This window comes from Leptosomus discolor, chromosome 12, assembly GCF_034619465.1.
Source record: "Leptosomus discolor isolate bLepDis1 chromosome 12, bLepDis1.hap2, whole genome shotgun sequence".
Lineage (NCBI taxonomy): Eukaryota > Metazoa > Chordata > Aves > Leptosomiformes > Leptosomidae > Leptosomus > Leptosomus discolor.
The window spans coordinates 4,502,452-4,529,517 of record NC_141402.1 but is presented as its reverse complement, the minus strand read 5'-3'; the positions used below and the strand labels follow the sequence as shown (position 1 = coordinate 4,529,517).

Below are 27,066 nucleotides of genomic sequence, written 5' to 3'. Positions count from 1 at the left end.
CCGCACCGTACCGTGACGTACCGTACCGTTCCGTACAGCACCGCGCCAGGCCTCGCCGCGGCGCCGAGCCCCGGAGATCCTCAGGAAGACGCCCGGCGGACGCCCCCTTCATCCCCGCGCGCAGGAGACACCTCGCCCTTAAGAAGCAGCGGCTGCTCTCCCGCCGCAGCGGGACCGTAAGGTAGCATCGCCAGTCCCAGGCCGCCTCCGGGGCGGCGGTGCGCCCCGTGGGTGGCGGAGGGGGCCGGCGGGAGCGCCCCGCGGGCGCGGGGGCCTGGCGGCGGGGCAGTTCCTGTCAGGGGGAGCCGTTGGCCGCGGCGGGCGGCCGGGCGGGGGTGGCGCGTTTCCCCTCGGGGGTCCGCCCGCCCCCCCCCCCCCCAGGTGTGAACCGGGGCGGAACGGGAATGCGGGGGGCAGCGGTGCGCCGGGGGCGGGCGGGAGCAGCCCGCGGGGTGAGAGGCTTCCCGGCGTGGGGGCGGCGGGAGAGGGCAGCAGCTGAAGTTTGGCCGAGGGCGTCCCGCCACCCGCCAGGGAGGAGGCTCCCGGGGTCCCGCCCGCCGGCCGTTGTGCCCGGGCACCGGCCACCGCGGCGGTGGCTGTTGAGGGAGTGACCCTCCCGCAGCCCGCTGACCGACGTGTAAGGGTCGGCAGTAGAGCACCGGGGGGAATTCGTGCACTCCGGGCAGCAGCGGCAAAAGCCTGACTGGCTGGGAGTTGCACAACCGCAGGGCAAACTTCGGCTGCTTTGTCCAGGAGCCTCGGCCGGTTTCACTGGCCAGGGTGCAGCTTTGCAGCGCTGTGCTTACCGCGGTACCGCTGGAGGAGCTCGGTAAAACACTCTGGTGTCAGGCCAGCCGCTGGACGTATTCCAAAAGAGAGAGAGGTTGGAACATGGTTGTAGAGAGGTAACTTTTTCCTGAAGTGAACGTAGCTATGGTTCCCAAAAGAGTTCACGCTTGGCAGCACTTTTTACTAAGCCTGTAGGAGAGAAAGCCTCTGTTGTTTGAGTTGTAGATATTTGCTGTGAGAAATAACATTTGGCGTTTTCAAGATTAGACCATCACGGTAACAACAACGAAGCACCAGTACACTGTGGTTAACAACAATGAAGCACCAGTACACTGTGGTATCAAGTTTAACGTGGAGGTTTGCTTTGGGGTTTTTTGTCATCTTGTTTTCTCCCATTCTAAAGAAGAGTCCTGTAGTTCATGTGATATCGGTGCGGTTCTACTCTGAATTCTGGAGTGACTGTCCCTCTCGACTAAACAGAACCGCCCAGGAAAGATTCCTGCTCTAAAGACTGGATAGGAAATGACGAGCCACTGAAAAATTGTTTGAAACCAGGTTTTGTTGTAACCTTTATGGGCCTCTGCATAAGACTCACAAAAGGTTTATGGGAGAAGCCCACATTTCTGTGAGTGCTTAAGATCCACTTGTATCTCCTACTGTCATTCGCTACACAATGATCTTGTCTAGTCACAGCACAACATCCACCGTGGGCTGCAAATTACTAACCTGATTACATACAGTACCTCCTCACCGTGATTATATATTTTCCCTTTCACTCGCTACTGTAATCTTTTGGATGGTGGCAGTGTTTTATTTTAGCATATGAAAGATAATTACACTTTTAAAAGTAATACCATAAGTCTTATCTCTAAACAAATTGTGTTGTAGTAGAACAATGTGAATCGCATTCACTTCTAACCAAAATAATTAACATAAACAAAAAAAAGGGGAAAACAAAATTATAAATTAAGATTCCCCATTGGGTCTGCTTAAAACTTCCATTGGCTATTGGATGCAAAGGCATCTAACATAGGCATCTGATGTAAATTTGCATGTACCATTTGAGGTACCATTGTTTGGTGTCTGAAATTATATTCAGAAAACCCCATCAAGCAAATAAGAACTAAGTAATACCAACAAAAAGAGTTATTTTGTAATAAGACTGAGGAGAAGTTTCTGTAGCTTGGCTGTGTGGTAATGGTAGTGTTGCTGAATATAAACTTTGGTTCATATAAGCCAAGATAAAGTTTTCTGTCAAAAGCTGCCCCCAAGTGATACGTATATAACTGAAATCGTAACCGTGACAGGGGAGAGCACTAGTTCTCTGAGATAATAAAAAATTTAAAGTAATGTTATATTGACTGAAATGTCGGAGGTGTGGAAATACTGACCCATACTTCTAGCGATATACTAACTAAACACATGGGCTTTACAGAAGAAAGATAAAATCCTTTACTGTTAAGTTAAAAGCCGGTATCGGTGTTGCCTTGATTTGAACTTCTGTGCAGCAGAGGTATTTATCTAATGAGGTATTGTTCTCTTGTCTATTTGATTGCTCAGTAAGCAGAAGAGATCTCTCTGAAGTTCCTGTTAGATATGTACTAGACACAGGCCTTCTGGGTAGGGATATGCTTGTATGTTGCTAGAAACATGGCCAGGTACTTAAGCCAAATCGAATGAAATCAGATGCAAAGTTCATGTTAATTTCAACAGGTTTTGCTCCTGCCTGCTATGTGTGATTTGATAGTTGGAAGAAGGAAAGAAACTGCATTTTATTAGAACTGTTTTAATCATATTGAGTTGTAAATATTATTCTTCATCATAGGTAATTCAGGAAATACATAGAACCTTTTCATTATTACATTTCTCATACTTTATATTCTTTATAAATCAAGAGTGGGATGTTTATGCATATTTGGCTTCCTAAGCAAGTAGAAATCAATGTGAATTAGCAAATTATGGAAATAATTCTCATTAGGCAGCTATCATTAAGTGCCTAAGTATTTTTAAATCTGGCTCCATATAATTTGATCTAGAATTATTCTTGAGGTATTTTGTATTTTCTTTCTAAAGAGGAAAAAGTCCTGGGGGGAACGTTCAAGGTTTACTTTAGCATCATAATTTGTTGTTGACTAGAGCAAAATGCATATTAGTAGAATAATTGAAATAATTTTTGATTTGAGCTTGGGGTTTGAGCAAATACTTTGGTTGCATGCAGTAGCATATTTGAAGGAAGGTTGATTTTTATGCCAGCACTGTCAAAATTGCTGTTCGCATTTATACAAAATGAATGTGTGAGATTTCAGGTGTGCTGTTGTGTTTTGTTCTGTATAGGAACTGAACTTATAATACAGGAAGCTATATTTGTAGTGGTAATTTTTTTTTAATTTATTTTTGAAGTTTATAAGAGTGTTACCAAGTATGCGTTGAATTCAATACAAGTTTTTGCTTGAGTATTGGCTTCACAAACTTTTCTTTTTGAGCCAACTTTATTGGAAAGAATTGATAAAGTCATGCAAGGTCCTTTTAAAACAAGACTACTATTTCAGCATTCTGCAGTTAGTAAGATGGCTTTGTAGATATTTATTTTTCTGAAATGATGATAGAGAAGTTCCTTGGAGGCAGGTAGTATTATAAATATGTATCTCTGTGTGTGCACACAGGGTTTTAAATAATGAACCAATAACATTGCAACAAGAAGAAAAAACTTTTCAAAGTTTCCTTATGAAAAACTTTACTTATCACAGAGCTAAGCATGAGTAGCAGCAGCCCTATGCTTTGCTTCTGTGCCACCTGTAGTTCTGGACATACAGTTGCATTGTAAGCAGTACTTGCTTCTTTCCCGCTTGAGCATTCATAGTTTATGTTACTATATAGTAACCCCCAGCATTTGGGTGACTCATTTAATAAAACAGCTGAAGTGTTTCTGTTTTTAAAAAGGGTTCTGTCAGCAAATGTTGTACTACACACACTTGAGGCATGCTGTCTTTTCTGAGAAGCTGAAAAAAGAAGCTGTTCTATCAGCCAACTTATAACTGTAAAGAGAACCAAGCAGATAAAGTGCAGTGAGAAAAATGTATCATATAGAAGTCAAAAGAAAAGGATTAGAAGAAAGGATTCTATTGCCTTAATGTACTTAAATAATGCTGTTTTGTGTAAAACTCTATTTACATACACTATTAAAATGCTTCTTGAAAAAATAAGGAATGTCCCCTGGTGCAGAGAACTGAGTGGGATATACTCTTAACAAAAGATTAGGACAGCATGTCCAGATGGAAACGTGTTGGATATTGGCTAGAAAAAAAAGAAGCAATCTCTGATAATGCGAGGAAAACTGTTGCTGCTTGTGTGGGTGTGACATTTACTGAAAGAGGAGAGGAGGGAAAAATGATGCGTACATATTGACTTTTAAAAGGATGAATTCTCATTTGGGAAGCAAATCATGCAGGTGTTTCTGCATTTTGAAAGATAACTTGTAAAGGGAAAACTGTTGCAGGTTGTAGCCATTTCCCTTTTTATGTCATTTTCTGCTCACATCTTCAACGAGAAGTCTCTATCTAGAGGACTGGTGACCTCGTGAAAAGACATCTTTGCCACAACCAGAGGTTGATTTTAGCATCTTGAGCTGAAACAGGTTTTTGCAATTGCTTCTCACAATTGTTGCCACGTGTTAGCTGTGCTAATACCAATTTAACTCATGGACTAACATTGTGAAGAAGATACATTAACTATAGATTCATTGACTGTCACTGTTGGTTAAGGTGTGATAGCCTACAGTGTCTGTGCAGCAAGTCGTCCTACAAGAACAGGGAAGAACTAACACTGATATATCAGGTGATTCCAAACAGAGGTTATGGCAGAAGACTAATTTGTTTCTGCCTAATTTCAAACATTTAATGTATTTTTTAAGATTTTATGAGCTAACCAATTTATATCTTTGCAAATAATTTTTAAAGAAATGGAAAAAACCATGGAATTAAACATTCTCTGGTTAAACAGTGGTAAATGGACATGTATATCACTTTCAGAGAGGTGAAAACAGATTCAAGGTGCTAGATGGCTAGCTCAAACTGCTGAAGGGATACTTTACATAGCTCAGATATAACATTTGTAATATCCCATTCTAGTACTGAGGTTAGAATGTTCTTAGAAAGATGAAGATCAGTAGATCTATTTTATCTCTTTCCTGTTTTGTTGGGTTTTTTTTAAATGCAGCGCTGCATACAAAGGTTGTTCACTTCTCCAGTGTACAGCATTAAAATAGGAAGTCACAGTGCAGTCGTGACTATGGAGAGTGTTGCTATCATCCTGCGTGTCTGCACTGTATCTCACGTAGGTTTAGTTACTTCCATATCAAAGACAGCATGTGTGTGGTAAATTTTATGAATAGGTAGGTTTATTTGTGTATTCTGTAAGTCTGGATTTGTGTTTACATTGCCCATCGTGGTACACGTGGGTTTGCCAAGTGCAGACGTGCCATATGACATTTACAGTGTTTTGCTCTCTTGCTCCATAATCATCTGCTGAGCTTCTACAGGTGCAGGCACTACACACTGTACACTGATGTCACTGTATGTTTTTGCCTATCTCAGTTTTAGAAAATTTGTCATTGAGTGTTACTTCTTTAAAAATATTTGTGCTTTGTTAGGAAGGTGATGGAGACATCAGTACCAGAACTATGCTGTTTTCTGGGCAGTAGGAGTTAAGTTAATGAAAAGTAAATTTTCAGGTTTATATTATAAACACCCAGCAGTTGTGTAAAACAGGTCTGCTAATGCCACGTTTAGCTGCTTGTGTTAATGTTGCTAGAACAAATTTTAGAGGCTGCATTTTGTACTTGTCTTTCAAAGCCCATAGCGCTTTATAATTGAAATGTCCGATCCTGTTCCACTGAAGTTGATAGGAATCTGTGATTAACTTTAGTGGCATCAAGATCGAGGTTGTTGGCAGATAGCCTGCTTCTTTTCTTTTCTGATTGTATTTTTCTGTTCATGCAAGTACATTGCTGGCTCTATTTTCTGCTATCTCATTCTTTTAACTCTTGATCTGTTTTTTTAAAATACTTCATACTCGGGGAGGTTTTCATGTTTTGTTTCCCCTGAAAGTTTAGGATATTGGCTTTGTTTATATACTACACCATTTGTCAGTTCTAGAGCACTACTTTCATGATTAGTTCTCTTTACGTATTACAAGGAGAAATGTTTGTTTATCCCTCTAGGAAAGATGAGATTGATTTTTGATACAAACAGATTAGAATTGTGCTAACTTTTCATCTAGGTGGGCTACAGGTCTTTGACTGAAATCACTCCATTTCCACGTGACAATTGTAACATTAGCTCTGTCCATCTGTCTTAAAGTAACCGGTCATCTGGGCAGGTTCATGACTGGTTATTCATTTCTATTAAACTATATAGCAGTAGGAAGAATAGTAATGAGTAATAAGCTCAAGCGATGCACGCGTGGCAGGGCACAAGGATGTATACTGTGCATTACGTACCACTGATGACAGTGATCAGATTGACATTGCTCCTCTTCCTCAGCACTGGGGTAGTCTGCTGACTTAGTGGCTCCTAGTCCTTACAGAAGAAAGCACATCCCTGAGTCAGACACGTAGGTTCAGCTTAAAGTCCCTGGGAAGGGATGGGTATCCGGCAATGGGTTTCTCAAAAGTTGGGAACTGCTGAAGGTAGCTGGTAACAGGGTGAGGGTGGGATGAACTCTTCATAGTAAAGTGTTCAGTGGAACAAAAGCTGGAATCTCAGTTTTCTTCTCGTCCTGCCTCTTGTCACTCTTCCCTCTGGTTGCTGAATTTGAGATCTGTGCTGAGTTTTTTCCTGCAGCTGATTAGTGTTAGACTTTGCAATGGGCCTGGTTTCTATCATCTAATACGTGTCAGAGGAGAACGTCCTCAGTGACTCAGTTGTGACTGTCACAGTCTAAATGTTGACATATGTCTTAGTCACCTGCTTTTATTGAGGCAATTTTGATGAGTATAGTCTTGGACTGATAGATACCTAAATACAGTAACTGTCTTCAGTAAGTATTTATTTTTTATTCTAATAAGTGTATTTACAATTTACTTGTTATAGCACAGATTGTGTACACAGTTGGTTTCCTCAAAATACTAGTGGTGTTCCTGCGTTAAGCATAGTAGCCCACAAAGTCAGCTGCAATGATGTTTTTTGCTTATTCATTTTGGTCTTCTCTGGTTTTAATTCTTCCTGGTACTTGTGGATTTTTTGGCCTGTTTTATAAAAAGGGCTACAAGACAAACACCCTATGCACAACCAGAAACAAAACTGCCTGATGGGCAGTAGATAGCCTTCTTTTCAGAGCAGCTTATGACATCAAATAGATGTGAAGAACATGTTGTGATACCATCCAGTCCTTTACGTTATGTATGACAACATGTTGTATACGAATCCCACGAAAGTCAGCAGACCCAGTGGTACTTAGATTGATTAGGGCTTTTGATAGATAACCTCTGCTGACTACTGCAGAGGTAGTTTAAGATGATATAGCTCCAGTTGCCCATCCCAAATCTACTGGATATTGGCGCTCCCTCATACAAGGTTTGGCAGACCATCATGTTTGCTTATGCCTCAGTTGTTTCGGTTCAGCATGGACGTTTTATGTTATTACTCAGTTTTCCTAAGTGGCAAGGGAAAAAGTCCCAAAAATGTAACAGTGTGCCCCGCTTCGGCCTAAACTGGCAATCCACATCTCTGCAATTATTCATCTTTCTAGGTCAGCAGCATAAAAAAGATTATTTATGTCTTTAAAATGGATCAAAGACCAGGTTTCGTTGTTGAAGTGTTTGCTTTAGTACTTCCTGTAGGCAAAGAATGAATCGGTGCCATAACTATAGCTAGCGCTTGAGTTTTTGGCTTCTCTGCCGTGTTTTGGCTCACTACATGACCCGTTGGTCTTAGATGAAACGAGCGTGCTCAAATAATAGCCACACAGGATATTCAAAACCACTGTTTATACACCTTACATAACTATAGTGGCTTATGATAATATTAAATGACTTGTATTTCTATAATTTTGTATATATGAAAATATTTTGGTTGGGAAAACACCCATCTATCAGGGGTCCAAATGTTTAGCATTATCAGAAGATACAGTGTCTTTAAAATAATACTTCACCATACATAACCTTTTAAAAAAAAAACATTTTAAAAATACTGAGAGTATAGTTGTTATATACTTTATAAGTCTTCTGCTTTTTATTAGTTTTGTTTTATATCCGTTACATAGTTATGGCCTTTCATTTACCAGTTGACTAGACTGCCCCATTAACACTCTCTGCAGGAATTTCGGCACTGACACCATAATTACAGTTTGTCATGTGTCATCGTCCCCTGCCACAAAATAAAGATTTGCTGCTGGTGAACATAAGTACTTCTGATAGAATTATTTGAGTGACTCGTTAAAGCGCTTGTACAGAAATTCTCCTTGTGGCAGGTATTCTTCTGATTTGTTTGTCCATTTCTTGAACAATATGTCTTTTTCTTTGGCATATCTAAGCTAATTTTAGACAGTATTTGACTGGCAACTTTCACTTTCCAGGAGGTGATTTATGTTACTAACTTAACATTGGAGTTTGCTCAAGCTTTTTATAGAATAACCAGAAACTGTGGATTGTCATAGGCTGAATTGTTTCGAGAGCCTGGCTTCTCTGTCAGATGCTGGATTACCATCATTACTTTTTTAGCCATATTTCCTGTACTCACGCTGTTTAAGTGTTCCATCTTACCAGTTTCTGAATGGATTGAGCTGTTTTCAACTAAATTTGATAGAGAGGGAGAAGACAGAGGTCAAGAACTCTCAAAGTGCTCAGTGGTCATTGAACTATGTGTGAGTTGGCCCCATATAAGACATCAAAGAAAGTCTAGGGGAGATTGGCTTGATAAAGCCCCAGCCTCAGCAACAATTGCAGGTACTGTGAACACTTTTCTTCAGGAATCTCTGTCAACTTGAAATACAGATATAACATGGATTGTAAAATATTTTTCATGCAAATAAATTTTGGAGGGGACTCCAAATTTGGGTCTTGACTCCATATTAGGCAAACTACTGCATTGGTGAAACATAAAAACTACTGGCATTACTACACTAAGATCTGATTCAGTGTCCATGATTATCTTTAGGAATTTGAATAACTTCATCAAAGATGTGATTGGAATAGGAATGTCAGTATTAGTTATGCAAGACTTGGCCATCCTAAACAAGTGTATGAATGTTGGGTGTTCCCACCTGTTCTGCGGAGCTGTTGATAATACCACAACATGTTAAAAACCCTCTCACCATTTACAGTACAACTTAGGTTTGCCACACAACTGTGAAATAATCTGAGGCAATCTGCTTGTGTAATAATGGCCTTTAAAAATTAAAGCTGTATTTAATTCTTTGAGTTTCAGTGTTCCTTGAGAGCAGTAGAACATGTGGGAAGTGGGTTATTACAGGTATCTATGTAGGAATGTAAAAAAATTCTGATGAGTACAGTACAATAACATAATCTATGTTAATTTTTGTAACTTGGTCTCGTTTCAGATGAAGTGGCTATCTGTCCTTCCCCAACAGTGTATTTTGCTGATGACGTGTCTCCTAATGGCCTTGGAAGCTGTACCTATAGACATAGATAAGACAAAAGTCAAAGGAGAAAGCCATGTAGAAGGAGAGAAGGTGGAAAATCCAGTAAGTGTAATGAAATTTATCTAATTAAGTATTTTTTCCTAATTGTTAGTAATCTGGCTATAGCAAGCTCCCTTCCTGAAATTTAGGTGTTCTTTACTGGAATTACTTGCAGGAAGGAAACTAGTATTAGTCAGTATTGTTGTACAGTCTGCCATCTACTATGGTGAGGTTCTGTTTAAATTTGTTCTCTGTTATTTTTTTTTTTTTTCAATGAGCTGCTAAAGGTGAGGTGGCACATGGAAGGAATTCCCCAGCTTACAATAGAAAGAACTGCTTACTGTTCCACAGAGGCTTCTTTCAAGTGATTGAGTGGTGGCTTAGGAAATTCCACACAGTGATTCCAGTTCATTGTTTTAAATAGAACAGTAATGAATGAATTGCACTGTTTTAAAAAAACACGTAAATTAATATGACAGATGCTTGTATATGACATGGATTCCTAAACACTTTTCTCCTCTTCCTTGTCAGTTGCTGAAACAAAGGAATTGTAAGAATAAGCTGTTGTAGGGCAATGATGCAAATCAGAAAAAAGAAGATATGTAAGGAAGTATAATACCTGTGTTGCTGAGAGTTGAGTTGCAGTAGTATATTCTTTTCTCAATTTCACATTCTGTTTTTTGCAGGATACAGGACTTTATTATGATGAATATCTCAGGCAAGTAATAGATGTCTTGGAAACAGACAAGCATTTCAGGGAGAAACTCCAGACTGCTGACATAGAGGAAATAAAGGTAGGTACAAAAAAAGAATTAAATTAAGGTTAATTAAATCATAATCATAAGCCATGTGTGTTGTATTCTTTCTTCCTTTTTTTTTTCATCCTTCTCTCAATTTTTCTGAGCTTAAACTTCCTCTCATTTCTATTTACTTAGGTATTTATCTCTTACCAGATCTTTGTCTTTAGTCAAGAGACAGCAGAACTTCTGTTCATTAAAGAATATCCCATAGCATTAAAAAAACCCCAACGCATACTTGAATGCATAGTTTCTATCTATATACTAAAAAGCCAGTTTCAGACTCCGTACAGGTGGGTGAACCTCCATGTACTTCAAAACAGCTGCAAGCATCACTCTCACTTGCTGTTGCCTGCTGAGTAATTTGGAATGCTGTTTTGAACATAGAGGTGTATTTGCCTTCTGAGGTTAAGATAGTGTGTCACAAATGGATATAGTGGCATGGAAGAGAATTACAAGACAGTCAGATTTTAAAGTCTGGAGAAACTGAGGAGTTGTGCTAGAGGTAAAGTCAGTGTATATAGGAATAAAATAGACTGCTGGCTTTCTCCACTGCTGTCCTTTCTTTTGTGCCAGTCCACATAGCACTCTCTCCAAAACCTCACCACATTCCTGTCTTTTCTACTTTAGTTCCTGGCTCCAGGTGGTGGCTATTCTGCATTCCCCTTTGTAAGCTAGAAATTCAGCAAGGGAACGGGTAGGAAACAGTCTCAGTGATAGACTTAAAGAGGAGATCCTGCCTTTTGCGTTTCTTTTAATCCCTCATGTTGCAGTTGGCAGCTTTTGTCTCCTTTTTCTTCTGTGCTACATCTAGTGTAACCCTTGAAGGTTACTATCCATTTCCAGATCCTGTTAAATAGACTTGCAGTGCACATTGGTGGCTGTTGCTGTGCTTGTACCTTCTCTCAAGTCTTACAGCTGTCCTCAAGCGGATGACGAACACAGCACTTCGTGCGCATCTCAGTTCTTTTGAACTAATTTGAGAACATCTGATCAAGAAATTTGTCACTTCTGAAACATTATTAGGTATTGCTGCTTCAAGGTCATACTTTTGCTCTTTGGAGGAGCAAGATACCTAGAAATTCTCTTTTCAGAAAGTTTTTCAGATTCCTCTCTGTTTTTATAACCATAGGCTTAAAAAAATTTGGATCTGCTCTTTGAAAAATTTTTGAGATTCTTACAGTGTGGGCTACAGTATTGCCAAGTATTGCCCCTAGTCTGCTGTCTTGCAGCTCATGCCTAATGGGAATCCTAAAGGCTACTTTCTTCTAGTTTTTGTACGTAACTTTTGTTTTCTTTCAGAGTGGAAAACTAAGCAGAGAGCTTGATTTAGTAAGCCACCATGTGAGAACACGGCTGGATGAACTAAAAAGACAAGAGGTGGCAAGATTAAGAATGTTAATTAAAGCTAAAATGGATTCTGTTCAAGGTAAGAATACAAAATATAACTAGGTGAGTTAACAGATGGGATTGTGTTGGAGAGGTGCCCAAAGTCCATCCGTTACGCTTTGTTTGTTGTCAACAATAAGCTGATGAATGTAAGCTGAAAGTGAGTGTCCTTTCTGAGCTGGCCTAGGGCCAGTGGAGACCCATCTTTATAGAGAACTGGGGAGAAGAACCACCTGTATTTTATAACTAACCTTGATTCTGGCAGTGGATTTTTCAGATACTTCTAATCCTTTTTCAACCTTTTTGTTTGTTTTTGTAGTGCATCAATTTATAGGTTACTCACTGAGAGCTAATAACACAGTAGGACTATGTTTAAGAATACAACATGACATTGCATTTCGCGTCTTTATAGAGTAGAAGACGATTTTTTTTTTTTTACAGTCATTTAAGACAAGTTGTCCTTTTTCTCTTTTTAAGCCTCCTTTCCACCAATTAGAGTTATTGTACAGATTTATAACAAATATGAAACATTTTGGTTTAGAAGATTATTTTTCTTATTTTTGAGGCAATTTTAAGCTCCTGAATAAAGAAAAACATTTGGAGTGAAAAAAATTCTCTGTAGCATTTTCGTAATTGCTAACGAAATAGTACAAACTCAGGCAATTTATTGGTATAAGGAATAAAGTATACCAGTTTGTAACGATGTTTGTGTGGGAAATGGTGCTATCCCTTTTTATTTCTTACTACTGAAGAACTTCTAAAGTTTGCACTTAGAACTAATTCTGTGAATTTCTTATTAGTGGTTTCTTTTTGAAGAGAATTAATTGCTCATAAACAAAGATCCTAATGATGGACTGCATGATCTTGTTTCTGAAATGCTGTTTTTCACAAAGCTCTAATAAAAAGGGCTGAATTTGCCTATCAGATAATTTTAGTATTAAAAAACTTTGCAAGTTATGGGGAGGGATCCCCCTGAATTGAATAGGTAAAATTTAACATACTCCAAGAACAAGGATCTATCTTCTAGGTTGAGCTGAATTTAGAGGTGTCAAGTAGACTGAAGAAGTATGCATGTGTAAATATGTGTTTATGGAGATGTTACTAGGGTCAGGAAAGCATCAGGTTAATTTGGGAAAAAAGATATCTACAGTGTGGTACCTTTCTATTGAAGTCTTTAGGTACTACCATAGTATAATTAGCTGCCTGGAGCCTGCTCTCATGCTCCTATTGCAGGCAGGCAGTCCAGTGACATCATGGTGACACTCACAGTGAGCTAGTTGACAGCAGCTAACGATACCTGATTGTGTACATAGTAATTTTGTGTATTCTGAAATTTTTTAATAGATTAATGGACTGATTACTTCTAGCCCTCTTGACTTGCATAAATTCAGACTAACTTAACAGAGCATGCTTTAGAAAAATTATTCCCCCCAACAGATCAGATCTGTTACAGTGTAACTGTGAGATCCTGCGTTTGGGAAAGAGCAAGAACAGATTATTCCAGGTGAAAATATTCAGATGACTGCTAAGATGTGAATACATCGGAAGTGGGAAAACATTTTGTAAAGTTTATAATCAGCCCTGCCAGTGAGTACTTCACATCACAAGTACACTTCACATCACTTCATACATACATACATGGCCAGGTTATTTGTAAAATACAGCTGCATCTGTACACCTAGGCAACATCTGGGAACATATATAAGAGCACATTCTATAGTAACAGCAGGCAGAGCTGTTTGATTTCCTTTCATTTGTTCTGTTACTCTTTTCCCTATAACTCCACTTACTATCTTAGTCTTCTATCTGATCTGAAAAAAGAGAGAAAGAAAACCACACAACCCCCTTGTTTCTTCCCTCTCATATGGATCAGGTTAAGAAAAAAACCAGACTTGAGATTATATTCTGCACGTAGTCCTGATCCAGATGTGTTTTTAAACATTTTCATCAGGATCCTACTAGAGTGATCAGTACAGGACAGAATAATATTAGGGGTTGCATCCCAGATAATACAGCAGTGTGGCAAGTAAATACTGCCAAATAGAATGAGTCTTTCCCCATAAATATAAGAAATTGAGAAAAATTGGCTTGGGGGCTGGTGGTTTGTTGGTTGGTTGGTTGGTTTTTGTTTGTTTGGGTTTTTTAAGCTTATTGTTACACTTCTAAAAATGTTTCAAAGACAGGCTAAGACACATACATTTCAACAGAAATTATGATCTCACCAGGGAGGAATGATGGTTGAAATCTGCCCCAGCCAGTGTTTGCTGTTTTGTGATAATACAAACACAGCATTGAGTGTAAGACAGATAGTTTGCCAAAGAGTAACGTGTTCAAAATCGTGTTTTCCTTTTTTTTTTTTAAATGAAGTATTTGCTAAGCCATCGAGTAAAAGCTTGTCAAAATCGTTATACATAACATATCAAAGTATGTGCTGATTAAGAGAGCATTGTTAGCTAGCATTAGCAGTCAGAAACCATGGTAACAGCTAGAAAAGCCTGTTGTAGAAATGTGTTTTGTTGTTAGTGCATTGTGTGTTGGTGTTGTTGGGTATTGTTCCTGTCGTAAGGAAGACAGAAATGGTGGCAGATTTTAGACACAGGACCTGACTCTCCACTGTCTTGCACCTCTCGTTTTACACAAATGAAATTTGAATACCTACTTATCTGATCTGATACAATTTTATATCATATTGTACAAACATTTTTAGCCAGATATAAGTCATTTGCAAAATGCAGATGCTGTAGAAGAGTCATAGAAGAGTATAGAAGAGCTACAGAAGAGTCAGACTTCTCCCAGTTCAGGAAAAACATGCAAGTTGTTAGCTTTGGTACTGCACATAACTTCAGCTGTCCTCTCATTTATATAAAAGAGAATAAAGTGTTTTTCTTAGTTTGTGAAACTCAAATTGATTGTACTTTTCTTTGCTGAAACACAAGCCTTAATTTGTGCATGTTAATTTTGTGTAATGCAACACTGACACATCAGAAGGAATATAGTGCAAATTGCTGTCAGGTTTGCCAGTCTCCTTCAGGAAAAGCCACGTTAGAAGTGTTGCTGTAGTTTTCTCCAACAGTGAAAAAGTAATCCAGTCCTTGGGGAGTGTCAGGTACTTACAAGTCACAAGCTCCCATATGAAAGTTTTTAACTTGCTTGATTTCAAACTTATTTTAATGTTTTATGTTTGTACCTTGTTCTTTCAGACACTGGCATAGACCATCAGTCTCTCCTTAAACAGTTTGAGCACCTGAACCATCAGAATCCTGACACGTTTGAACCTAAAGACTTAGATATGTTGATCAAAGCGGTGAGTGCTAGATATAAACTACTGTGGGGTTTCTGGGTATTAATTATTATGATTTTTATCTCTGGTAAAGGCAAATCCTTTCATATATATACCGCTTTTTTTTATAAATGACATGCAGTTTTCACTTTCAGGGAAAAGTCAATTGTCTCCATTGCACACTTGAAAACTGTTGTCAGGGTGCGTTATGCTAAAGAGCCCGTAAATTTTGGGGTGGCATCTTAACAAGATTTGCATTCATGTGCCAGTATAAACAACTGTGGGAATGAAATACACCTCTCTGGGAACCTTTAAATTAAATACAATTTTGATAGGGGTAAATTTTTTCCTAAGTGTATTTTCTGATTTCTGTTCCTAAATGATTTAGGTGTCTCACAGAATGACATAAATAATCATCCTTAAACTAGCCATTTGAATTTTGATATCTATTATACATACACGTCAAGCTGCAAAACCACAGCAGCATAGAATTTAAGATATCAATATTAGAAATTGTGTATGCTGGGTATGGCATTCAATGTCTATTTAGCAGATTCAGTATCGGGGGTTTTTTTCAGTGCCTGTTATTAAAGGGGTGCAGAGAAAAAGCATAGCATGGCATAGCTTTTTTCAACTGCTGGAAAAAGTATGCTTCCCAAGGGGAAAAAAGACTTTAATCTCAGATGTGCTTTAGAGGGCACTGCATGTCTGACATGAGAATTTGACATTTTTTATATTTGCAAAATAAACTGAAAGATAAGGTATATTTCAAGCTTTCTGTAATTTCTGTGGATTTTTTTACCCATGGAAAATTTTATCTTCATTTTCTGTAAAATTATTTTTTATATAGATATTAATGAAGTTTCTTGCAGTTTCTGAGCATCACCTCTGGGAAGAGTCTGGTTGGCTAGGAGATGCATATCCTCAATGTGGCAATTCTTTCTCTTATTATTTTTTTGTCTTCTCATTTCTCAGCTGAGATATTGACAGAGTGTAATGGGCATTTTAGGGGGTCTTTGCTTTGGAATTGTTTTTGAAAAGGTACAGTGAATCTGAAAACTAAAATGTAAATCATGGAGAGACTATGTGGGTAGAAACACATTACTTTGAAAAGCAGAACCAAAACACCCTTTAAGAAGTTGAGTGGTTTGAAGATGATGCGTCTCTAAACTCTATACAAGTACTTGTCAGAAATTCTCCCCTCACACCCTTTCTCCACATCTAATTGGGTTTTTTGATTTAAGCTGTATTAAGCTACTGCAGTCTCCCATTATTAATGAAGGCACTTTTTTCATTAAACTGTAGGATAAGCTACAAATGTTCTTATTCTGAAATAATCAAGGAGTTAATGGTACTATTTGGAGCTGTGCTTAATTAGTATGGGACTTACTTAACTTGAGTTAATTTATTATTAATTGATGAGAAAGGACATCTTGATGCCTTCTTACAGTACTGTGTAGTTGCAAAGATTGTCTAGTGGTTGAACCCTTGGAAATTAATTTCTGTGAAAATAAAGTGAGGAGAGATGTTTCTGCATCTCAGTCATGTGAAAGGAAGCTCCCAACCAGTCTACCTCATGTTCAAAAGGAGAATGGCAGCATGGCCACCCTTGCCCACAGATCCGAACAACAGAGCATTTTTACTGTCATATGTGTTAGCATAATCATGCGGCATGATGGTATGTCTACATATATCTATATTTTTAGGCTACAAGTGACCTGGAAAACTATGATAAGACCCGCCATGAGGAGTTTAAGAAATATGAGATGATGAAAGAACATGAGAGAAGAGAGTATTTGAAAACACTGGATGAAGAAAAGAGGCAGCGAGAAGAGTCCAAATTTGAGGAGATGAAGAAAAAACATGGCGATCACCCTAAAGTTCACCATCCTGTAAGGCTGCAGTCTGTTCTTACATGATTGGGTGGAAGCTTTCCTTTCCAGAGAGAAAAAGCTAATAAAGAGAAGGATATGTCTTCTTTGTTCTTGGCATTTGCCTCTTCTCATTGCCGTGGCAGCACAGTGTGGGAGCAATGCTGAGAGCATTACAAAACCCGCTATATATAGCCCCATTTTGAGTCCCCAGTACAAGAAGGACATGGACCTGTTGGAGCGAGTCCAGAGAAGGGCCATAAACACGGTCAGAGGGCTGGAGCACCTCCCCTATGAGGACAGGCTGAGAGAGTTGGGGTTGTTCAGCCTGGAGAGGAGAAGGCTCAGGAGACCTCATTGCCGCCTTTTGGGGGCCTATAAGAAGGTTGGGGACAGACTTTTTAGCAGGGCCTGTTGCTATAGGATGAGCAGCAATGGTTTTAAACTAAAAGAGGGCGGATTTAGACTAGTTATACAGAGGAATTTTTTTTACAATGAGAGTAGTGAAGCATTGGGACAGGTTGCCCAGAGAGGTGGTAGAAGCCCCACCCCTAGAAGCATTCAAGGTCAGGTTGGACGGGGCTCTGAGCAACCTGATCTAGCTGAAGATGTCCCTGCTCCCTGCAGAGGTTTGGACTAGACGGCCTTTAAAGGTCCCTTCCAGCCCAAAGTATTCTATGGTTCTATGATTTTTTCTGTACAAGTATGTAAGTAACAATTCTGCCAGCGAATCACAAAGAAGCTGAAACTCACGAGGAAGCAGCCAGAATGCTGTTCAGAGCTGTAGGGATGCCTTCATGGTGTGCCTGTTCTGCAAGGAACTGCATCACCGTACCATTTGCTCTAGAAAAGGCAAACAAATTTAATTTCTTTCAGTCATTATTTCTTGATGAGTCTGTGTGGGTATGACTCATTATTACATGCATTTCCTTGACACTCCCTCTTTCCCTGGGCTTTTCTGTCTGCTGAAAGTGTTAGACCTGACCAAAAAGGAATTAAAGAAAATTCCGTTTGCAACATGACTAGTCAGAAAACAAAGCCTTTCAAAGAAACTGCAATGCAAAGGTAATGCAGAAAAATTACACTTAATCATCTTTTGAATAGTTTTTCTTTGTAACCAATCTACAGGGAAGCAAAGATCAACTGAAAGAGGTGTGGGAAGAAGCAGATGGACTAGATCCTAATGAATTTGACCCCAAAACGTTTTTCAAATTACATGGTAAGACATTTAGTTTAACTTAATGGACAAGTGAAGTGACTTTCTGTTACCTTCTGCTGAGGGCAGGTTTGTCTTGTGCTAGGATGAAGTCTTACACTTCAGGCAATTTGGATGAATCTGAAGAGTATAGAGGAGAAAATATTTATGTTATTATTTGTAAGTTTACTGCAAAGTTTTAAGTGGGGGTTTAAAAGTTGAAAACAGAGTTTTGTTTAACTACTCATGACATCATGCAGCAAATAACCAGTAGTGATTCCGCAGGGAAGTATGGGTACTTAGAGGGCTGTCCATATCTATAACTTTGCTTACGCACTATGTACTAGGAAGAAACCCTCAGAGTTGTGTGTGGGAAAACCTGCTTTCTCATCATCTCTACAGATAAGTGCCAGACACCCCTTATCTTTGGAATGTTCATAGAAGTGCCTAGCCTCTTCAGAAATTGTAAGATTCCCTTAATAAAACAAAACCCAAAATGCCCCCCAATCCTGCCTTTATATTTCTAAGCAGTGCGCAGCCAGGAACAGTAAAATAGTAGCAGAGGTGAGGATGCATCTCAGTGGGCATTTTGCTTTACATGTGGTTATATAAATATGTAACCTTATATTTCAGCATTGTTAAACGCTTCATAATAAAGTACCCTTAAGCAGATCCTGCCTGGCACTGGGCTGTGAAGGGTTGAACAGTACATAGAATTTGACTAATCCCAAAGATTTAGTGAAGAAAAGTGTTGTAGCTTGAGTCTGAACTTTTATCTTGGTTTATAAAATATATAAATATCTATTATACTTATTAAACCTTCTTTCTAGAAAGAGATCTTGAAAGATAATTTTCTGAAAACTTTTGGTAGCTTTTTTGTGCAAATCTTACTGAAACCGAAATAGCTGAAATAACCTTTTGCCTTAGGGCTTAGTATATAAAAAACTTTGAGGCAATTAAACAAAAATATTGCATAGAAACACTCATTTGAAGTAAACATTCTCTTTCAATTTCAGAGGTAGAATATAACTATTCAGAATAGAATGTAGGATAAAGACGGATTGTTAGTTATCAAGTATTCTCTGCGTTTGTCATGAAAAGTCATTTCACATGAGAAGCACTTGAAATCTCATGTGCTGCATATTTATACATATTTTCACATCATTCTTTAGTTTTTTTGAGAGTTATACTGTTGGTTAACAAAGTTTTTGTGCAGATTTTTGTTGCTCCTGAATCTGTTTACAAATTTAGTTGTTAAATTGGGACAACTTGTTCTCAGCAATATTTTTTGGCAATTGCACTGTGCAGTCCTGTTGTGACCTATTTTAGTTTGCTAATCTAAGAAGCGGGGACATTACTCCAGACTTGTCCAACCAACCAATCAACCAAAAATGGCAATACAGTTCTGCCAATGCCTGATAAAAATCTAAACAGAAAAAACGACCTGTGTAACCAGCATCTTGCTAAATTAGTTTCTTATTCCACATGAGATATCTATGCTGATACTTACCTAACTCATGGAGAACTACTACGTGTATCACTTTCTGTACATACTCAACTTGTATTTTCAACACTTCTTTCTGTAGATGTCAATAACGATGGTTTCCTGGATGAGCAAGAATTAGAAGCCTTGTTTACTAAAGAGGTAAATAAAAGTTCAGAAACTTAACTTGTTTCAATAAGTGGTTAAGGGGATGTCTATTTTTTCCAAGTATTACTTGGGGGCTTTGGACTGCAAATGAGATTATTTGTTCATGCCAAGTTTTGTACATCCCTAATGTTTCTACAAAACTGTGAAAACATACCAGCAGGGAAAATAAAGTGGTTGAAACATAGGACTCAAACACCAGAGATCTAGTGCTCGTGTATTTCTCTGCCCCAGGCTTGCTCAAGATTTTATAATTAATCTGCAGGATAGCTATACCTGTAGAAATTGCAATGCAGAGAGCTGCACTCCTGCTCTACTGACTAGTTGCAGCCCAGTAGAGGTTCTGAAGCTGGGTAGCTGTGCTCATTCAGTGCTTATCAACAAGTCATAATGTCTTCATTTTTCCAGTGAGTTCTGTTTTGATATAGCAGAAGAAAACCCTAAACTTCCCATTCAGAGATCCAGTACCAAGGCTCTAAATATCTAGTCTTACAATTCTTTCTAGATTTCACGCGTCAGGGAGGAATTGTGCTATACAGAGTGTATAGAAGCTTATAAATTCAAATGACTGTAAGTTTTTGAAGAAATTAAGTTTGCAAATAGAGATTTCTAACTTTGCCATAATCCCCTCTAATATGATGAAGATACATGGCAGGTTTTTTTGACGATATGTCCCGCCATTTTGCAGCTTTGTAGTTTAAAAACAAATAGTCTGGGGCCTTAAAATTCCCTATGGCTAAACAGGCAAAGCTAAATGACTGAAAGATAAGTAGAAGTAAATAAGCATGAACTCACCAGAAAGACATTGTGCAAGAAGAGAAGTGGACCATTAAATTAAGCACTCCATTTGTGATATCCTGAATGCTTACAGGGTCAGCTGCATGCTCTGGTAAAAAGCCTACTCTCTCCTGTTCCAGAAACCACATGGAAACTCTGCCTGCTTTGAATCAAGTGTAGGCTCAGGCTGTGCATGCACACTGTAATGTCTGCAGCACTGAATTACAACAGACCACATGAATTGACTGAAAACTTCATTCTTAGCAATGAAAGGCTCACTTGTTGCTTAAATACTGCGCTGAAAGAGGAGAGTTACACTCAAACACACTCTCACTCTATGGGAAAAGTCGTGAACTCATGTTTTTAGCAACATCTCATGCTGCTGTTCCAAATATGCTCTGTCTTCTGAATGAGCAGCCCTTTCTCCAAACTAACATTTGCTAATTTTTAATTTCAGCTAGAAAAAGTTTACGATCCCAAAAATGAAGAGGATGACATGGTTGAAATGGAAGAAGAAAGGCTGAGAATGAGAGAACATGTGATGAACGAGGTAGGGACTGACGTTCAGTGGAGCTGCTGATTTCCTTCTATGTTCAAGAAATATAGTCCTCCTAACATGAAGGTCGGCCAAGTACAGCAGAAAGGGACAGCCTGTCAGAGTAGATGCCGTTTGTGCTGGGATTCACATCGAGTTAGAATTCTCAAGCCCTGTCCCCGTATTCCGATGTAAATGTGCCTGCTGACTAGTTCTTATTTAAGAAGTTCCAGAGAAGGAATTGTGCTGTAGCCTCCATCTTTTGCAGACCTCAGATTCAGTAGAAATTCCCTGTGAGTTTTGTGTCAAACAGAGAAGACTCTAAATGTGACTTTTGGCAAAGGGGTAAGATTTAGGTGTGAGAAGAGGCAGTAGAGCGATGTCTTCTACCATATAGCTCACCTTTGTCCCTTCAGAAGAGAGCTCAAAGCTCAAGGTATCACCCATGACAGTGAATAACTTTACTCGTTCTGATAGGTTTTTGGCTCAGGAGACAGAGGAAAGGGAAGAGGATGTTTTGAACCACTGTGTTTCTCACTAGTTTCTTTTCTATATTCAACTATACTCATTAAGCTTGAGAAATGGAGCAAGCCTGGTATTCTGTTAGTCATAAAGGGAAGCATTTCCTCCCTTCCCCTTAAAGGATTCTGACACAATTCACTTGGGGTTTTTTTGATGTTTTAAAACCTCCCCATCCAACAATGGAGATCAGTCTGACTCACAAAATTATTACCAGAAATCTACAAAACATTTTTCCCCAAAAAAGCGTGCATTCCACTGTTAGGGCTGTGACCACAAATAATGTTTCCAATACAGCCAATGAATTTTGAAGTAAAATGTGAAGATTTACTTTTTATTTCCATTTTTGTTAAGCTATAGAAGCTCGTGAGAGAAGTTTTCAGAAGATGTTGCAGGCACTCCCTTGAAAATGGGACAGTTTAAAAATAAAATGGTTATATTTAAAGATATTTGCATGATGAAAGTAAACATTATCCCCACCAGAACCTGTCCTTTAGGTTGAGTTTAATTTTTTTGCTTCAAATAGGTTGACATCAACAAGGACCGGCTAGTGACTCTGGAAGAGTTCCTGCGAGCTACAGAGAAAAAAGAATTTTTGGAGCCAGACAGCTGGGAGGTAATGAGAGCGCGTTCCAAGTGCCACAGACGGTGCTATTGCCATCGCTCTAACCAGGAAACCCAATGGCACGTCTCTGACCTTGGCTTTTTTTCCCGTTCTGTTTTGGTGTGTGCGGGGTTTAGCGCCGTAGCTAAGTGTAAGGTACAAAATGCAGCAGACTGATGTAATGCAGGTGTAATCTTTATGGTCACACGCAAACAGCAAAGGTCTTGCGCCACCCTGTGGGTACTATGAGAGCTTTTCCCACATGCTTTTCAAACAGAAAATGGACATTTTGTTTATGAATCGCTTTAAAGGGAAGAGCTCAGCTGGAAGCAAGAGGAATTTTTTCTCCTGCCTCTAAATTTGTAGTAGAATTTTGCTGAGAAAACAGCTGAGAAACAGCTGTTTTGCTCTTTCTTACAGCGAGCATACTCACCCTTTACAGTGTCATGTTGGTTCTGATGAAAATTCTGAGAGTGGTTCATCTGTGCAATTCAGCTAATAATAATGTCAGTGGGAAGATAATAAATATAGGTGCATTCCTGGCTAAGTCTTTATGTTTGTATGTATTTTCTTGCAGACACTAGATCAACAGCAGCTCTTCACTGAGGATGAGCTGAAGGAATTTGAAAGTCATATTTCTCAGCAGGAAGATGAACTTAGAAAAAAGGCAGAAGATCTTCAGAAGCAGAAGGAAGAGCTACAGAGGCAGCATGACCAGCTTCAGGCTCAGAAACAAGAGCTACAGCAGGTCCACTTATGAGAGCAAATTTTTTTTTGCTTTTTTGTATCCTTATATGTGTAACAGCTCAGGACAGTCTCCAACTCTGGAGCATTCTTTATCTTGATTTCTCATATGAGTCCCAACTGAATTCTAAAGTAATGTTACCACAGCAAAACATAATCTCGTATTCAAGATTGTAGCAAACAATGCAAGCAACTCAGTAGTATACCCGTTAACAAAGACTTTACATAATGACTGCAAAATGTGTTTTTAGTGTATTCATTTATGTCACATCAGAGAAAGTTGACAGATTCAAGTTTTTCAACTGTTGTATTTTATTTTTCACCAGGTTGTAAAACAGATGGAACAAAAGAAACTACAGCAAGGAAATCCTCCTGCAGGACCAGCTGGAGAACTGAAATTCCAACCCCGTATGTGTCTTTCTGTGTAGATTCACAAACTTGAAAATAAGATCTCCAATGTACAACTCATTAAAACTGTATTTTCTGTTGAAACAATATGGTTTTAATGATGTCTGTAGCGAGGCTCACTAAATTGTCTTTAAGAGGGAAGTATGGAACTCTTCTAAAGTATTCCTGAAATCTCAGTGCTTTTAAGCCATGGTAAAAAACCAAAAACCAACAGAGTTCTAACTCAAGGCATCAAATCCATAACTCATTGTCCTTATTTCTTTTGTGTTTTAAAGGGGCTCCGCTGTCCCAGACATCCTAACTTCACTTTTTCTCCCCCTCTAGAAAGGTTGAAACTAACATGGCTTTATTGGCTTCCGTGTTCATGCGCTAGCATTATCTGTAGAGCTCAAGAACTTCTTGACATTCATCTCAAACATAAGGCTTCAGACTATAACCAGGCAACCTTTTGAATACTGGAAGCTCTTAACTGCTCCTGCAGGACCAACAGTGCTATTTCAAACCTCAGATGCTATGTTCAGTGATTACAGCTTATTGTGTTGAGTACCCTGAAATTTTATCCCTAAGCCATTCAGTTTTGTGAAGAGAAATAATGAATTTTCAGTACCAATCTAATTTTCTCTTTCATTTTCTTCAAAACTGCCTGTGGGCAATTGTATTTTATGATCCTTAGTGCCGAGAGCCCTCACTTCCCCTCACCTTCAGTAAAAACATCATGTGTAATAGCAGATGTCCTGGGAGTTGGACTAATGAGACATCTTTTGATAGTGGCAATCTTGTAGCAGATACTGTTCTTAACACATATATTATTTTATGTAAAAACTTTCTGCAAAGTTATTTAGTCAGGTATCGTAAGAATTCACTATATTAGCCCGAACTAGTCACTGCTCATTCACTGAGTTAAGGAGATCCAAGTAGACAGTATTTCTAATCTGTAGGCTGCTGGAGCTAAATTACTAAGGGTAATTTAAGGAAAAAAAAAATTATAAAAATGCAGCTGCGAGTTCTGAAATCTTCAGCAAACTATGACATTAGTATTATTCAAAAGTAGGCAAGGGGGAGAATGTTGTAAGTATTGTTGGCACAGTGAGGAGTAAAATAAAGGAGCAAATTGGATTTTTTTTTTTTCATGCTTCCCACATTGGATTAGAGGTTTCATAAACGTGTAATATATTTCAGAAAGAACAATCTCCAAAGAACCGATGTGTTACGCAAGTAAAAATATTTCACAGTAAACAGAAACTACTAGTGACCTAAGATGCAATGCTGAATATTTTATTAATGCAGTCTATTGAGTAGTCTCAGTCCAATTTCATTGTTAATCACAAAGAAAATTCTTGATTCCATTTACAATCCATAAAATAGAAGGTTTTGTTTAATTGTCCCTACACTTTCCCGTAACTTTCCTTTAGAGTCTTTTCACATTTGGGGCCAATTTAACTGAGAAGTTACGAATTATTTTATTATTGTTTTACAGCTGCGGAACACAAAGTTGGAGATGTACCAAAACATCCTGCAGGAGGTGATCAACCTTTACCACCAGGACATGTCCAAGAACCAGCTTCTAGAACTGATCAAGTTCACCCTTAACCACTTGTGCCTCAACTTTATAGCATCTTTATTATTTGGGGGGGCGGGGGGGTAGGGTCAGGACATCAAAGTGAAACATGAACTCTCCACTTTCTTCCCCAGATTGTAAAATCATTGGGAATGTTAGAGGTGAATTACCAATCAGATTTTAATCATAAATTAAACTAACTTTTTCTCTAATGCATCAGTGAGAAACACAACAAGGGGATCATTTAGAGGCTATAATGGAGGAGGGAGTTAAGGAAACTATTAATACTAAAGATTTTTGTGGCCAGGGGACTGAGCTGTTAAACTCTTCTCTTAGAAAAAGGGAGGAGATGTCTGTCATTCTGTCTTTAGGCAAGAATCGGAATCTTCTCAGAGAGGAAGCAGGGAACTGACCTGAATGTCAAGTTAGGTCCAGTTTTATGCAGAAATTCTTTCTAGAAATGCTGAGAAGCAAAATATGGGGAAACGAAGACCATAGATAAAGGCCTACCATTTCCAGCACTACCAAACCCTTTCTTCTTTGAGACCAAATAAAAATCAAACTTGTAATCCTTAATCACAGAAAATTTGCACTTTCTAAAATCTAAACACAGCAAAGAATTATGTGGAACAATGAATATTTTTCATGTTTACAGAAGCCTAAGAATTTCACTGTAAGCCTTCAAAAGGAATACTGTACTTCTGGTGTATTGATCTGAACCGTCCTCCGTGTTGAGATGAATTCTGTGTAGCGGTTGAACACTCAACTGGCTCTTGGGACAGTACTGTTATCCCTGTTTCTTTCATCAGGTGCCAGCTGATCTCAAAATTTTGCATGTTATTAAGCAAGCTTTTTATGTTGGTGGAAGTAGTGTGCAAAACAGAGCAAGACTCAATGTCTTTTTCTGTACAGATTATCCTACCTCCTATGGTAATATCAGATTTTTCAAAGTGCACCATGTGCTTCAGAAAGCTCTTCTCAGACATGAACCTTTGACTTGTTCAGAGTCTCACTATTAACGCTTACTAGTCTTTCAGCAGTTGGTATAAATTTATGAAGTGTCCTAAAACAGGGGTGCTACTTGATTGTATTATTTTGGTATCGAACCAGGGTAGGTCCCTAATATTGTAAGCCAAGATTTTACAACAATAAGTTCGTTTTCCTCTGGGTTTTACTATAATGTTGAAAAGTTGTGCAATTGTCCTTGCTTGTCATTCATTTCAGACTGAAAGTATCCTAAAGTGTCAACCCTGTTTGGGTTTTTTTAATTTGCTTGAGTTTTTGTGGGGGTTTTTTTGAAAGAGGGATTGTTCTGATTCTGTAATGGTGGCTGCTGGCTTTGAGCTGATGCTCACGCACACCTTGACAAGCATCCTTTGCATTCCCCTCCTGTTCTGTGGCTAACACTGTCATTAACGGAGATCATTTGGGTTTTGAGCAAAGAAACAAGAGGCAAGCTTCTCTTACAGAAAGATGTTCTTTTCAGAATAAGACTTGGATATTTTAGGCAAACTCAAAAGAGACAGGAGACAGTTACTAACATTTTGTATTGACATTTGGGAAGTTGTCACTCAGAAGAACTTTGATTGATAGAAGTTAGGCATATTCTTTCTAGGTTTAAGGCTTCTTTCATCAGGCTTGCTCTCCACACAGTGTAATAGAACTCACTGCCGGAACAGATTAGGTTTCCTTATCTGTTTCATCTTGTTAGTTGTCATGTCACATTCCCTTCATTTATACCACTCAAACAATTGGGCTTCTTTCACCTTTTTTTTGTTAGTTTCTTTGTTCTCTACTCAAGCGGTTAACATTTTAATCTAGATTCCAAAAGCAGTGTCTCCGCTGTTGGTCATTTCCATGCAATTCTAACATCAGTTTGATTACATCTTTGTCAGGAGACTAAAATATCTTTCAACAACTTGATCTGTTTGCCAAGAGGCCCAGGCATAGTTACAGCTACATCCGGACTAGCAGAGTTTTAGAGCCCTGGCTTTGGGGTTGTAGCCTGATAATGGGTAACAGGAGGGAAACAAAGAGGAAATTATTCAAATGTCATAGAAAAGGTGAGAGGAAACTTTTTTTGTGCTCTCCCCATCCCACATGAAAGTTTACAGCGCACAAATGATACAGCCACAGATGTTTGTAGAGAATCAAGGACTAAAACCCTTGGTATGAAGGCACTTCTGCTGTACAAATCATTCCCTCAGGCTACGTCTGCCTCCTAACAAATGTCATTGTGCGTAACGACGTGCTTTGCAATGTAACGCTCAAGCTTCGGTTTCAGTGCAACCTCTTATGTTTTGATTGTAAGATCT

The 27,066-nt window shown here is 38.8% G+C and overlaps 1 protein-coding gene across 1 annotated transcript; it reads left to right on the top strand.

The window, feature by feature from the left end:
• Positions 1 to 101: 101 nt before the first annotated feature.
• NUCB2 (nucleobindin 2) lies at positions 102 to 24,807 on the top strand. Its single transcript, XM_086472214.1, has 13 exons — positions 102 to 181; positions 9,346 to 9,489; positions 10,113 to 10,220; positions 11,526 to 11,652; positions 14,813 to 14,916; positions 16,599 to 16,784; positions 17,892 to 17,982; positions 19,545 to 19,603; positions 20,841 to 20,933; positions 21,964 to 22,053; positions 22,619 to 22,795; positions 23,112 to 23,193; positions 24,671 to 24,807. Exons 2-13 carry the CDS (start codon positions 9,346 to 9,348, stop codon positions 24,781 to 24,783), a joined length of 1,374 nt encoding a protein of 457 aa, XP_086328340.1. The 5' UTR covers positions 102 to 181; the 3' UTR covers positions 24,784 to 24,807.
• Positions 24,808 to 27,066: the final 2,259 nt, after the last annotated feature.